This window comes from Pezoporus flaviventris, unplaced genomic scaffold (genome assembly GCF_033815535.1).
Source record: "Pezoporus flaviventris isolate CSIRO_AGI_PZ_B2104156 unplaced genomic scaffold, CSIRO_AGI_Pfla_v1 ptg000001l, whole genome shotgun sequence".
Lineage (NCBI taxonomy): Eukaryota > Metazoa > Chordata > Aves > Psittaciformes > Psittacidae > Pezoporus > Pezoporus flaviventris.
In genome coordinates, this window is record NW_026892549.1 from 56,648,350 (window position 1) to 56,662,765 (window position 14,416).

The window sequence follows — 14,416 nt, forward strand, 5'->3', positions numbered from 1 at the left end:
AGAATCAGTATTTAAAGTTTGATAACTGAAAATTCAATTGATTTAAATTCCACAACAGCAAACTTGTTCTCACCGCCAACAGCAAGGTAAAACGATTGGATGAAAATAAAATAATTTACAACTATTTCAGTTTCAGTAAGAAAGATCTCAGGTCAATATATTTAAGTCTGATATCTAGTTACATTCCTAACCCATATTTAGCAGTATGAATGAAACCCTGTTACAGGAGAGCATTCCTATTTTGGGAAGTCTTTATGCACACTTTTGATTTCATGAGAAAAGGAAAGCATTTAAATGATTTCCTGTATCAGGGGCCCACGTACACTGATTTTCAAAGGCACTGGATATATCCTTTTGAAGTAGCTTCTCCTGGAATCAATGTTATCCATGAAATGAAATCATGCTGCCCTCAGTTTATAAGATGGTATAAAAAATTAGTTTCTTGTTGTTTGTAAACAGATCTTTTAGTTAAAACAGATTTCACAGCTTAGCAAAAGAAAAAGGCTGCCCATAAAATCTTGATTCAGCAGCAGTTGACATCAAGCACCAAACTCTCCTTGTCTACCATTTAATTAAGCATGAGAGGTTATCATGCACACATGTGTCTGATTAAAAGATTTTCTATTGTACTCTACCTTGACGGTGCATGAAACTGTCATTCAGAAGAGTAATGCCAAGTTTTTATTTAACATGCATTCAACATCTAACAGAAAAGCATTGACATTCCTGGCTCTGAGATTACCTTGCAGGTTACAACTTGTCAAACCTTCTACCTTTCATTAAAAGCTTACAGTAGCTGCAAAAATGTTAATATAATTACAGGTTAGAAATCAGGCTCCTCACTCACATGAACACTATTCCGGCATTGTGAAAAGGAAGTCTTGCTCAAAAGCAAGTTGTTACTGCTGTACATGAGATCTCTAAAAAAAAAACAGTAAATGCATATGGGACCCTAAAGAAGTTGTAAATCCTTCTTATGGAAATCCAACCAAATGAGGTTGAATATATTCTGAAATAATCCATGTATCCTGGAATGAAAACAGAAGGCAATATAAAACTACCTTTTCTTTAATTCCCCGGTAACAATTCTCCTCCCACATCCTAGTGACAGGAGCCAAGAACTGAGAGAATGGAATTCATGAAAAAGCAACATACAAACCATTTCAGAATCCATGTATTATTAGCGCCTATGAAATTATACTCATTCAAAAGCCCTCACATTAATCTTCTATGCAAACATTTCCCAAACTTGTAAACTAAAAAGGTCTTAAAAAACCACGTGGAAACAACTGGGGGTTTGTGCTTAAGAAAAACTGAGATGAGTATTGAGTACCTGGCAGACCCTCTTCCTCCCTTTCCCAAAACAAGAATTCAGTTCTCATACCAGGTATGAAATGAAATTACAGCTTGAAGTGGAAAATTAGGACCTGACCTTGCAAAAACTAACAGCTTTCCCTTATAATGTTGCTCAAAGACATGCAATAAACTCTAGCCCTTAAGCAGTGTCTCCTATAGCAAGGCTTGCAGAACTGCACTGATGTTGCTCATCTGGCCTTTGAGAAAAAATGCCAGGAAAAATGGAAAATAATCTAGAACAAACAGATTAGATCTGGAGAGATTAGTTCCTTCCTGTAGTTCTCTGCATCACTGCTCCCCTCCCCAGCAAGTATATGTACTAAAAGGAGATTTCCCAGCTTCTCTCCAACTGGCAATCTAAGGGGGGTGGGGAGGGGAAAAGATTTACTATCTCTGCACATTCATTATAAAAGTTTCCAGCACAATAAACCCTGTGGGCATGGAAAAACATAACACTGCTTCTTCGTCAGGCTTGAGGTTGCTGAAGGATAATCAGTAAAACATGTCTTTCAAAAAATCAAGAGAAAAAGCAGGAAAATATTTCAGAAGGAAAAAATCCCACCAAATCATCTAAGAGAATCTGTATTCAGACAGGGGATCTGGGGTACAGGACTTTTCATGAGTAGACAGCTACTTATTTTGCAGCAAACATCTATTGTAAGCAGCTTTTCTCTGTAATCCATTAGGTACATGTATTACTATTTGATGGAGTGAGCAGCAGTGCCTTTGGAGAAGCCCAGTGATACATCTTTGATTCTGGAAGATCATACATGTATCTTATGTAGAAGAAAAACTCTACCCTACAACTATAAAGGTTTCCCAAATAACCACTTCAGCATCAGATTTCTTTGTGGCATATAGTAAGCAAGCAGAACTTCTAAACCACACCAGGAACACACAAAAAATACATGGATAAAAAGATGTGGAGTTGGCCTGGAAAGACACAATACATAGCTCCCACAGCAGAGATGTGTTGCTGAAAAAACTCCAAGCTCACATCCTCCCCCATTTAACCTTGCTGGAAATCTTTGACCATTTCTATAGATCATCTTCCATCTTCATTAACCACAAAGATGATCAACAAGTCCCAAGTAAACTCATGTGGTGTAATGTTGGCTATGTTGCATTTGAAGTGGTTACGTTAGTTGGTTATGTTAGTTGTGAATTCCTGAAGGTTACTGTCGGCTTTGCAATGCCCACTTCAGCCCATCCACTCTGGCTGCTAGTTCCTAGCTGGGAGCTAGTGACCAGCACCTAGCATCTGCCTTTGAGAAACCGGAGAGAGGTACTATCATGCTTCTCTCTTATCATATCCCTGTGCAGTGTCCAAGGAATGTCCTGCACCCGAAGACTGTAACAGCAGTAGAATACACTACAAATTACTGATGGAAACTTGGTGCTTTACCTAAGAAACCTTCCACGAAAACTGAGAGGTTAAAAACATGAACGAGCTGAAGCTGGCAGAAAATGACAAAATTCCTGAAAAAGGCCAGCTGGTTTTTCGTATTTCTTTTTAGCAAATACTCAAAGGACCAAATATGTTTTGATTAAGCTCTTGAAATGGGATGAGGCTTTCCAGTTGCTCTAGGAACTAGGGAAGTTCAATAACTGAACTGTCAGCTAGAACAACTGCCTTCACCAGAAGACTTAGGATCTTTCTTCATTTTGGTGTTGAGGCCATCACCAATGCAATGCACAAGGGACAAGCGGTAGTCTCAATATAACAGCTATTTGCAACTAAACAACAAAGGTATTGAAATAGATGGATAGAGACAATCTTACTTGAGACACAAAGCACTGAGATACCGCTCAGAAGAGCTTATGTCAACACCCATTGGACAGAACTCTTTTCAGGATAATGAGAATGAACAGGTTCAAACTACTAAAAATTGCTCCAGGTTTTTTGCTACCATGAAGAATTGGAGCTGGAATAGGCTTCTTCCTCCTGACAGTAAACAGGCTGTTCTCAGGTAAGCACAGTAACAGCAGGTTTCTCCCTGCATTGGATTGACCCCTCCTCCCCCCATAAAAAGGATAAAAAGCAATGCAGGCATAACAGTGACCAGCCACCAGTGTGATTACACCCTGAAGTTAAATGCAAACAGTCTCACCTCTGTGCCTGGCAAAATCTTGGAGCAGATTCTCCTGGATGGCATGCTAAGGCACATGAAAAACAACAAGGTGCTTGGTGACAGCCAGCATGGCTTCACTAGGGGGAAATCCTGCCTGACCAATTTGGTGGCCTTCTACGATGGGGCTACAGAAGTGATGGGCAGGGGTAGAGCAGTTGATGTCATCTACCTGGACCTGTGCAAAATGTTCAACACTGTCCCACACGACATCCTTGTCTCTAAATGGGAGAGACATCAATTTGATAGGTGGACCACTCGGTGCATAAAGAACTGGCTGGATGGCTGCACACAAAGCGTTGTGGTCAATGGCTCAGTGTCCGGCTGGTGACCAGTATCGAGCGGTGTCCCTCAGGGATCGGTGTTGGGACCAGTCTTGTTCAACATCTTTGTCCCTGACACAGACTGAGTGCGCCCTCAGCAAGTTTGCCGATGACACCAAGCTGTGTGGTTCGGTTGATATGCTGGAGGGAAGGAATGCCATCCAGAGGGACCTTGACACGCTTGTGAGGTGGGCTGATGCCAACCTCATGAAGTTTAACCATGCCAAGTGCAAGGTCCTACACCTTGGTTGGGCAGAGAAGAGATTCAGAGCAGCACTGCAGAGAAGGACTTGAGGGTGTTGGTCGATGGGAAACTGAACATGAGCTGACTTCAGTGTGCGCTCACAGCCCAGAAAGCTAACCATATCCTGGGCTGCATCAAAAGGAGCGTGACCAGCAGGTCGAAGGAGTCCCACAACAGGGCAGGCATGGAGGGAACAGGGCTTTTCCAGAACACACCCTCAGCTGCCAGCAACAGCAGTTTGGGGATTTCCTGAGCCAAAGGGGGTGCCTTTGTACTTAATAATCCTCTGGGGATTTTTCTCCTCAGTGGAACAAAACAAACTGAACAAGCCCAAAGTGGAAAAGACAACTTAAGGAATTCAAAAGCCACAAGAAGAAATAAAGGTAAAGGACTGGCAGGCAGAGCTAGAAACTCAACTGCCCCTGGCGAGAAGAGAAAAAACAACCTCTCACACAGAACTTCAGTCCAAGTTTTACATTATCTACTACCCTTCAAGAATTATGAGTTTCTCATCAGTTTTTCTTTTTCAGTTCATGTAATCACAAGATAAGAATGCGAGAGGCAGAGATATAACTCAGAAGTTCAAACATTATCAGTGAGAAGAATGCAGATTCTCCTATGCTGGGAAGAGACAAAGGAGAATACTACTTGCACAAACTCAAATATCTAAGGTGATCCCGACTTAGCTGGCAAGTCATCATGCTTTGGTTGCATTCCAGTAATTTACCATTCTGACAATATGTGAAAGAAAAATCAAAACTAGTTTTTACTTCGTTTCCAGGTTTCCAGGCATACATTTAAGGAAATGCAGCATGATTTCATATAACCATGCTATACTGAAGCTTCCCTCATTGAAGCTATGAACACATAACAGGGCACAGCTCTTTTCCAACTTCTTTGATTTCTTCTGAACATAATGCCTTACAAGAAATAGACCAAGATAAGCTTTGAAGTATTTATTTTTCCTCAAACACCAGTGTAGTTCTTAATGCTTTCTAGACACTCACTAACAACAGTTTAAGAAGACATCAGGAAAGACAAAACCAATCCTGACTTCAAGTGCTAGAAATGCAGGTGCAATGTAGCTCCTAGCAAACCGTTGTGTTTGTATGAAGCTCTATTCCATGTGTCACTGTCCTGACTATCACATCCTAACAGACCTCAAGACATACTCTGTTCTTGTCATCTCCCTTCAGAAGGGGAAAGCAGTTGTCCTTTCACTGCTTTCTAACTCAATCTCTTTGGTCATGAAATTTCAATAGTGTAGCAAGGCAGGGGACGAAAAAAAAAAAAAAAAAAAAGAAAAATAGAAGAGGCTGTACCACCATAAGGGAACAATTTTACGATCTACTTCTCTTACCCGTTACTGATTTCCAAAGCTACAATAATTTGTACTGACACAATCCTTGCGAAGTCAAGACAGTATTAGTTCACAAGACCAATTTCCCTCTAGTTCTTCTTGAAAAAAGACACCAGCAACAATAAAAACACCACTCCTACCTTCATTCCCAGTAGCAGAACAACTAACTTCAGGAAGTAAACTAAAACATTTTACAAATCACAATTCAAAGCAGCAAACTTTTTCAATATACAACCCAAAACACTGGATGGCTTGACACCTGCATCAGATGACCATTTTTATTCTTTATCACATAGCAGTGGATTTCAAGATCCTAACATTGACTAATTCTTAATAACTCCAGAATAAAATTAGAATTATTTTCATACTGGCCAAAAAGCACTTTTACAGCACTGCTATTACTACTCAATTTACAGCACCATCCGAGGACTGAATCATTTAGCAGTACTAATGTAATGCAAACTTGTAAGAGTGCACTACAAAATCTAGCTCTACCATCTAGTAAAGTTAACTGTTCCTTAAACGCTGTAATTAGGAGTTCTTACTCTTTGCCTGGCCCCTGAGAAACCTGGCTCACACAGGCAGTCCCGCCGATTTCAGTAGGACTATCTATTGAGGGGTTACACAAGAAGGAACCTGCAGGTCTAGACCCTTGCATCTTGATTTATAAGCACGAAGGACATGAGTCTAGCAGGAATTTAACACTTACGCTTCCCCAGTTGCTCTTACAGTCTGTTCCTCACCATCTTCATCTGAGCTGCTACATGTTGCATCGGAGTCCAGATCCTTCTCCACACGAGACAGCAGGCCTCCAGTGTGAAGTGCAAATCCCCGGATTTCACCTGGTGCAATGTTAACTCCATTCTGGGGGTCCGAACTCGAACTACTCTCCAAAGTAGTTGTGTTGTTTTCTGGCCAACCTTCAGTGCACCTGAGGGAGCTACTGCTCAAAAATCTGGCTGGCTCATGGAAAACCTTCATCCTCTGTAGGTGATGTTTCACAAAGCATTTCAGCTGCTGATCGCAGTGTTTGATAACATGCTTTGCCAGAAGCATTTGTAAACGTTTCTGAGTTCTTTTGGCACGACTGATTTCCATTTGTTGCTTAGTGACACACTGGAGTAAGCGAGCATACACCTCCTCTGGGGTGCACCTCAAAATCCCTTCTGAAGTCCCATGAAGAATTTGGTGTAATAAATCCCCCTTTATTGTTTCAGTGCAGACTTCCAAAGCTCTACCCAAAAAACCATTCTTCTTGTACCATTTCCCATTTAAAAACTGCATTTCTTCTGCATTACTGGACTCAGTTACATTGGACTCTGAAAGTCTCTGTGTTTCTGCCAGATTCGAAGATGTGATCTCTGAAAACATTTGCCCTTTGACCTGTTCCTCAGGTTCTGAATGACTAATCTGCCCAGCTGAGGTGTCAGCACCATTATGCAATGACTTTCCCATCCTGAAGCAGCCCGGTTCTCCCACTTTCGTCTGCTTCCCGGTTTTGTTGTTAAACGCAGAATTTGTACTCATTAACAAGACAGACTGATAGCGCTTGGAGGATGGTGGAGAACCAAAATGCTGCACACTGAGGATATCATTCCTGAGGTTGGGCTCAGCAGTGGGGAACCCCAGGACTGAGCAAGTAATCTGTGCGATGGAGTCCTCTTTTATCTTCTCTTCCACTGCTCTGGAATTTTCCATGCACAAAGCTGTATCAGACTCCATAGCTCTAAAGGACAAAGAAGGTGACAAGTGGATACCATGACCTTTTGTTGCTGCCTCTCTGAGGGCTGGTGTCATTATAGCTACGGTAGGTAGTTTACAGCAAACCTGAAAATAACATGGGCCATGTAAATTTTCTCATTTTCATGACACAGTACAAATACAACAACTGTCAGTTCACTCTTTCAACATTTCAACATTATTCAAAGATTCCATTAAAAAAGGACATTATCTAAAGCACACAGATAGACTATGCTCCCCACCAAGTCAAACAAGAACACTCTTTTGGGTTTTGTCTTTATTCCATTCAGAGGTTGTTCCATGTGCAATAAAAGCCTTTATCTCATGGGAGTAGGTGGTCATGCTTCATTGCATTTCTGATCCTGTCAGTCTGAGAAATAAGACTCACTAAGTTCAAGACAGTCATCTAACCTTGCCCAAAGTGAAAAGCATGACCATAAGCCACATGACTGGAAGGATGTGTTTTAAAACACGTGTGTGAATGTATGTGTATGTATAGGCACACACAGAGGTGAACATCTACACATCCCCACCCCGTAATCTGCCTGGATTTTATTGTAACCTGCTCTGGAGAGAAGTTACTTGTTGAGTTGCATTTGCTTTTTGTTTGAGTATATTTTTTATACTTAAATGAGTTAACAACAGTATCCCGGCAATGGCAGCTAGGTAGCTACCTAGGACAAGTTCAGCACAGCAGAACACCTACCACATAATGAAACACTCTGAAATAAACTCAGAGGCACTACTGGGAGAAACATATTTAATGTAAATCTATATAAAGCAAGCATTTGATAAATTAATGTATTATATATTCTCAAAAATAACGCTTTAGAAAGCAATCATCAAGGCTAATGCTATAAAAACTAAGAACTGTAAGTTCTAAATGTTTCCTAAAAAATCTTTCCGTGCCTTTGTACCCAGTTCTTTCTTCATCAGGCACTGCCTACATACCAGACACACAATAATATTCTTTTATTTTCTTTACTATTTGAGTAAAGACCAACAGTTTTCCTTTACAAACCCTTTAGCCTGTGGCTAACCATAGCTTAAGCAAAGGGTTCCCTAACTTTGGGATCAAACCACCAGTGTCACCCTCCACCTCTTGTCAGCAGCTATGCTGTCATACCATGCTATATCTATTTCACAGCCTACACAGCAGGAATCACTGCCTTACACTGTACTTTCAGCATTGTGCAGGAGACAGTTAAATAAACCCAATGAAAGATTTAACTGAACATGGCCCACAGAAGCCTGAAAGATCAGATACTGTCAGATCTTCCTTAAGAAGCTAGAGACAAAGAAAAAAACCATAAGAGAGTAGTAAACAAGAGTGTAGCATAGTAATTCCACAGTAAATTCTCTGTTTAACTAGTGTACTAGTTGGTTCCTAGTTAAAGGAGGGGAGTGAGAGAGAGACTGCTTGATTTACGGCTGAGCTTAAACCTCGACAAATAGCATTTCCATTGCCTGCCTTTCAATGTCTTCAGTTTCTTTGATCTCCACAGCAGTTGCCCAGCTCAGCAATTTTCAACGCCCAGATCCCATAAGGGGTCAACAATTCCAAGATTGCCATGTATGGATCCTAAGAAAAGCAAACTCCCTGTCCAAAGCCTTAGCTTGTTTATAACTACAGGTTTTACACTGAAGGTGCAAACATGAGAGGGAGATGTGGAACACTAAGGAGCTGAGAAATACCAGTCTGGATGCTTTCTCCTTAACCCTCAAATTACAAAGAAAAATAGAGTACCACATGCTCCAGTACTGCCTTAACACTCTCTGTATGGTTTATTCACCTTTCACTACCGCATTGTACTTCAACCATGAGGTTTTCATGCTGTATATTACCTACTCAGCATCACAATGACCAGGTTTGACGGTCCTAATGCTAGTCCTAAACTATACTATTAAAATCCCGAAAGATTTTAACCTTTATCAACAAGCCAGTAACTTCAGACTATAGAGGAGCTCAGAATAAAGTCCTTCCCAGCAGACAGTGATTCAGTAAGAGCCCTGTTACTAGGATAAGACAGGGAAATGCACTGACGAGAGCTGTAGCCCCACTTGCAAAGCTTCTGGTGATTTGGCAACGCTCTCAGCATCTGACTGACTCTTGGTTTTGTGTCATTTCTTGCTAGCAGGCACAGGAATTTTTAAATCTGAAGGAGTATGGATTCAGACATCTATGCCTCCCCCCATCTCAGCATATGGCAATTAACTATAATAAGTCAAAGTGATTTAGAACGGCTAAACCATAAGGGGGAGAGAACTGAAGCCCATGCTTTCTCTGTGGGGTTACTATGAACACAAGGGAGTCCCATGTTAGATCTGTCCCTGGGAATTCCAAGATGCTGTCTCAGAAGAACACTGTCAGTCCGATACACTGAGCAATGAGTTTAGGACTTGTCCAACTTCACCATCTACCTCCCTCAGCCCGAGTGGTTAACAGTCAGAGGTTGCTACTCCTGAGAGCCAGGAAACATCCACACGCAGCAGAGCTGCTGCTCAAGCAAAGAAGGAGTTTGCGGGTATATATTTCATACCTATGTGAATATGAAGGCTATTCAAAAACTGGCACCAAAAAACTTCCAAAACTTCCAGTGTCTTAATTTGATTATATACTCTCCAATACTACAAACCCTTCTAGAACAGCCTCAAATGTCCTCAATTGCAATGCATACTTTTTTTTTTTCAGTTTAGGGGGCAGTTTTTCCCCTCTTTTAGACTTCTTCCCCTCTTACCTGCAAGTACCTTCAAATGGAACCAGAAACTGAAGAGCACCAACAAACCACTACATGTTCCTGACAGATGATGTTGAAATTACAATATATCTAAAACAAATGCTTTTGAAGAGAGAAATCGCTCAATTAGCCCCTTACCCAGCAAGGTGCAAATTTCACACGATGTTTCTGCCCTGAAGACAGTTGTGTGAGAAACTTCAGGTGTGTTCCTCTCATTTCAGTGCCATCAAAAAGACTTTACAAAACCTGGTACTGTCCCAGTCTCCAGTCCTTGGCATTTCTCCCAGAAGTTTACAAACACAGACACAAACAGTCATTGGTAAATAAGCACAACAGAGTATCAGCTGCAAAAACATAAAAATCAAAAATTAAACCCAAATTTTAGTACAAGTCCTTGGCTCAGTGAGAATGGTGCAGTTTTCATTTTGACACGTTTAATTTCATTTTGGCAGAAAGCAGCAAAAATAATTTCACTTCACTTTATTGGAAGTGTGTTTCCAGAGCCAAACCTGTTACCTTCTAGGGACAAAAAAACACCCCAGAAAGTGCAGAGGGAGGGAAGACAAGTACTGCAGCATGGTATTCAGGAAGAGGCTGTATTTTCATTCTGGAAAAAGCTTTTTTGTCCTAGGTAAACCATTTCAAGGATTTTTTCCATTGTGTACTACTTGGGGTTTCAAAACCAGACCAGCTGAAATGCTACTAAACTGGCAACCAGTTTGCTTTTCATCTGCTGAATACACACTCTACTTGAAGGACAAGAAAGAACTGTAAAAGGAAAAGCTGACGCAAAGTAAGTACTGGGGGAGGGAAGAAACAAGTACCACACACACACAGTACAGCAACTGATGTTTAAAGTGACTTTATGCTTATCCTCCCCTAATGCCCTAATTACCTGGCAGGATATAGCTGGGAATTGCAGTTTACCACAGCCAAGAACTTCCTGCTCCCTTCTCTCCCAAAAGCTATCGACTTCCCCAATGACCGCTGCACCTTTCCCTATCCTCTCTCCCCTGCTACTTCTGCTTATTTCTTAGTCCTCACTTGACATTTCCATGTTATACCCTTCTCTCCCAGGCTTACCCCAACAGAATTTGTCTAAATCCTGAAACTAGTGTCTTCATGCTGGTAATGAGCAGCACCCTATTCAAATAAACACACCAAACCCCAACCACAAACCTGTTTGCACACAGGGTGGCATTCCCTTACCAGCTTTTGTTTATAGTCGCTTCACTTCTTGGCTCTTCCCTCCCTTGCATAACATTGTCCCTTTAGTTACACAATGCTGCAGACAATGTTCTGGGGGATTTTTAATGGGGGATGATTGCTGTGTCATTTAGCGGGGTTTTTAATTGTGATCTTCTAGTTTTCAGTGACAATAACACTCCATTTGCATGAGCGTTTGTAAAGCTCCTCCCTACAAACCTTCTCTCCTGAATGGAGCCATCTTTTGTCATCCCAAACACCTGAAACTTTCTTGTTAACAATGAGATTCCTAGAGGCCAGGAAAAGATTTTTACATTCTATATATATAAAACAGTGTGTGTGTGTGTGTGTATATATATGCTATTTTGCTTTCAAATTCAAGGGCCTACAAATAATGCTTAAAATTAACACAACTGTTTCCAGTTTATTCATAGATGAATAGTGTTTTAGATAAGCAAACTTCCAATGTTTCTTTCTCGCCCAGAAGACATTTCAAAAGCAAAGTGAAGTCCTTGGCAGCAAACAGCATCTGGTGACACACCTCAGATTAAGCTCAGCAAGAACGTTCAAAAATATTGTATTTCAAACTGACAAGAGCTGCCGTCCTGCAGAAGAGCTACATGAGCAAGCTTGATCTGTCTACACCACAACTGACAAAACCTGGTTTCCTACAGCTTTGTGTTGTTTGCCCGCGATCCCTAGCAACTCTTGGACAGCCTCCCTAATACTGGTTAGACAAAAATAAAGCGGTGTTCTGGCAGACAAGCACTACTGAAGCACTGCCCTCATTGCGTGCCAGGACCCAGAGCTGGAGCTGGCTTTGGCCAGCTCTAAGCTGTGCCTGGTGGGAGGGTGGCATCCACCTGGGTAGTACTTCACCTACCTCTCCCAGTTTGCACAAAACTCACAGGACCATATTAACTTCTAAGAATAGAGAGAACAGCTCAACAGCATAAGCTGCACTTTCTCATAGAATAGTCTGCAGCAATGAAGGCAAAAAGAGATGTTGGCCCCACTGGGTATGTCCTGATTAGGAGTATGAAAGAAAAAGGAAAGAGGTCCATCTTTAACACACCAGGGACTAGCCTTTAAGAGAAAGGAAAATCATCTCAGTAGGCAGAGCTTTTGTTTTCAGTTCAAAAGAAGCCCAGTTACTTCCTGACATGTATTTAAACATTTTAGTGTTTTGTTCTATTAATAGATTGGAAAAAAAAACAACAACCCAAACAGGATTATGTGGGGAGTCTCAGCTTTCAGCAGCGCTCACTGTGCAGACAGTACTATACAGATAAAGCTGCAAGCTCCAGTGTTCCACACTCCCCAGAAGATACAAGCACAAATTCCACCTCCTTGAGGAAAAAAACCTGAACTAACAATAAGACACACACACATCCTAAAAGGATCTTTGAAAAGAGAACTCAATTTTAGACAGACCACCCAAACACTTTTACTCATAAAAAACATCAAAAAGGACACACTTCAAGTGGAACTCATTAGTATTCATTTATGATAAAATACATGGCTCATTAAAATCTCTGAACAGGGTTTTTTTTCTTTGTTCATAACTGCTTCTGAACAGAGAGCTGTATTTTATTCCCAAGTTTATTTACTAGGCCATCAACTAATTCCTGTTCTGTCTATAATGCCATGTATTTGTAATATAACATCTGAAGTTGGTTTTAACATATGCTAAACTTAAACACTTTCTGTAGTACATGACAGGTGCCTCTCTGTGTAGGTTGTACATGTCTCTAATATAAACACACATAATGCTTTCAGATCCATTTCCCTACCAACATTTCAGTTATCCTTACAAATTTCACTCTTTGAAGAATGGGCCATAAAACCTGGTCTTAAACAGCACCCATTCAGCTCTTAGGCACTGATTCAGATGACTGGAATTTAAACTCCACAAAATATTGACAGGACTTCACAATGCGATCCAATAAGGAAGGAGAGTCCTAAGGCACACAGAGTAGCTCTCTGAGTCGGTACATCTATTAGCATTATAACCATGCTCTGCTCAGTTTAATTTTTAGTACTTCGTTTTTATTAAATTAAGCACACAAAAGAAATATCACTTGGAAAAATCGACTGGATTTCTCTTCTTGCATAATGGTTACTTTGCTTCCCACCGCTAACGGGTATCAACCTCAGTGGTTTACAACCAGGGAGCTGATGCACAAAGTGGATTAAATCCTTGCTCAAGAGCACACGAAGCTGAGGGGACGCACCTGGAGCTGGGCTGCTGTCCAGAGTTTTGCTATCTACTTTATCTACTCAGTTTTATGAGTAATGATCTGGGGGCTGGGAAGCCAACTGTGTCAGGGTCACTAGGAGGCAAAGGAATCAGTGGTAATCTGTTTACCACAAGGAAGTTTCAAAGGGGGAACTTAAAAAAAAAACAACATAAAAATCACACATGAAAACGCTGGGTGAAGCTTTCCGCCCATCTGCTGACCAAAATATTAAAAAAAAACGATGAAAAAAGGTCAAGGCAGCACAACAGCGTGTACCTTCGGGCCGCGCTGCGGTGCACTGGGGACCCCGAGCACCCCGCACGGCCGAGGCGGGCGAGGCCGGCCCGGCAGCACCCCGGCGGCGCCGAGCGGGCGGGGCTCGCCGTGGAGCGGGCGGGGGAGGACGGCACAAGCCACACGGGAGGAGCTGGCGGGGCGGGGCGATGAGGTGAGGCGAGGCCCCGCCCCCGCCTCAGCGCTCGCGGCCCCGCCCCGCGCCCAGACCGTTAGCCCACCCCCCCCTCACCCCGCCCCCACCCCAGGCTCCTCCTCGCGCACGCGCACAGCGCTCGGCGGCGCCACGGCCGCTCCCGCCGCGGGAACCGGCCGCCGCCCGGCCCCGGATTCTCCTCCCCAACACCCCCCCCCCACCCCCGCCGTTCTGCGCCTCAGCGCGGTGCTTCCCCTTAGCGCGCAGTGACGGCCCCGCCGCCCGCACCCCCCACCCGCCCAGCGAAGCCCCGTGCTTGCCTCCGCCCGCCGGCTCGCTCCCGGGGCGCTGCTCGCTTCCCGCCGCACTACTCCCGGCGCGGCTCCCACTGCCGCTGTTGAAGAGTCCGCGCCCAGCTAAAGCGCAGCCAGGCGAGAGGGGCGGAGCCTCCCCTCGCAAGGGGAGGAGCACGGCCAATCAACAGCCCCGCTCTAAGCCAGAGCGGCCGCCCGCCATTGGCGGGGGTCCTGAGGCGGGGCGCTAAGGGCAGGACGGCGGTCAGAGCGTCGAGCCCTGCCGCGGAGAGGTGAGGTACAATCCCGAGCGCGTAAATAGTGATAAAAACACGTTTTCAAACTTTTTTAAACGCG

At 43.0% G+C, this 14,416-nt stretch overlaps 1 protein-coding gene across 7 annotated transcripts in view; it reads right to left on the reverse strand.

Moving 5' to 3' along the window:
- KANSL1L (KAT8 regulatory NSL complex subunit 1 like) overlaps positions 1-14,167 on the reverse strand; it is a 65,333-nt gene extending 51,166 nt beyond the window's left edge. For 2 of the 7 annotated variants that reach the window (XM_061459413.1, XM_061459397.1), the window contains exons 1-2: positions 10,029-10,226; positions 6,122-7,239 (exon numbers count right to left, since the gene is read on the reverse strand). In XM_061459413.1, coding sequence (XP_061315397.1) covers positions 6,122-7,239; positions 10,029-10,106 — 1,196 coding nt within the window. In that variant the 5' untranslated portion in view covers positions 10,107-10,226. Of the gene's footprint in view, positions 1-6,121; positions 7,240-10,028; positions 10,228-14,086 lie in introns of those variants that run through there. The other 5 variants (XR_009744390.1, XM_061459422.1, XM_061459438.1 and 2 more) reach the window with 5 other exon arrangements.
- Between the last annotated feature and the right edge of the window lie 249 nt (positions 14,168-14,416).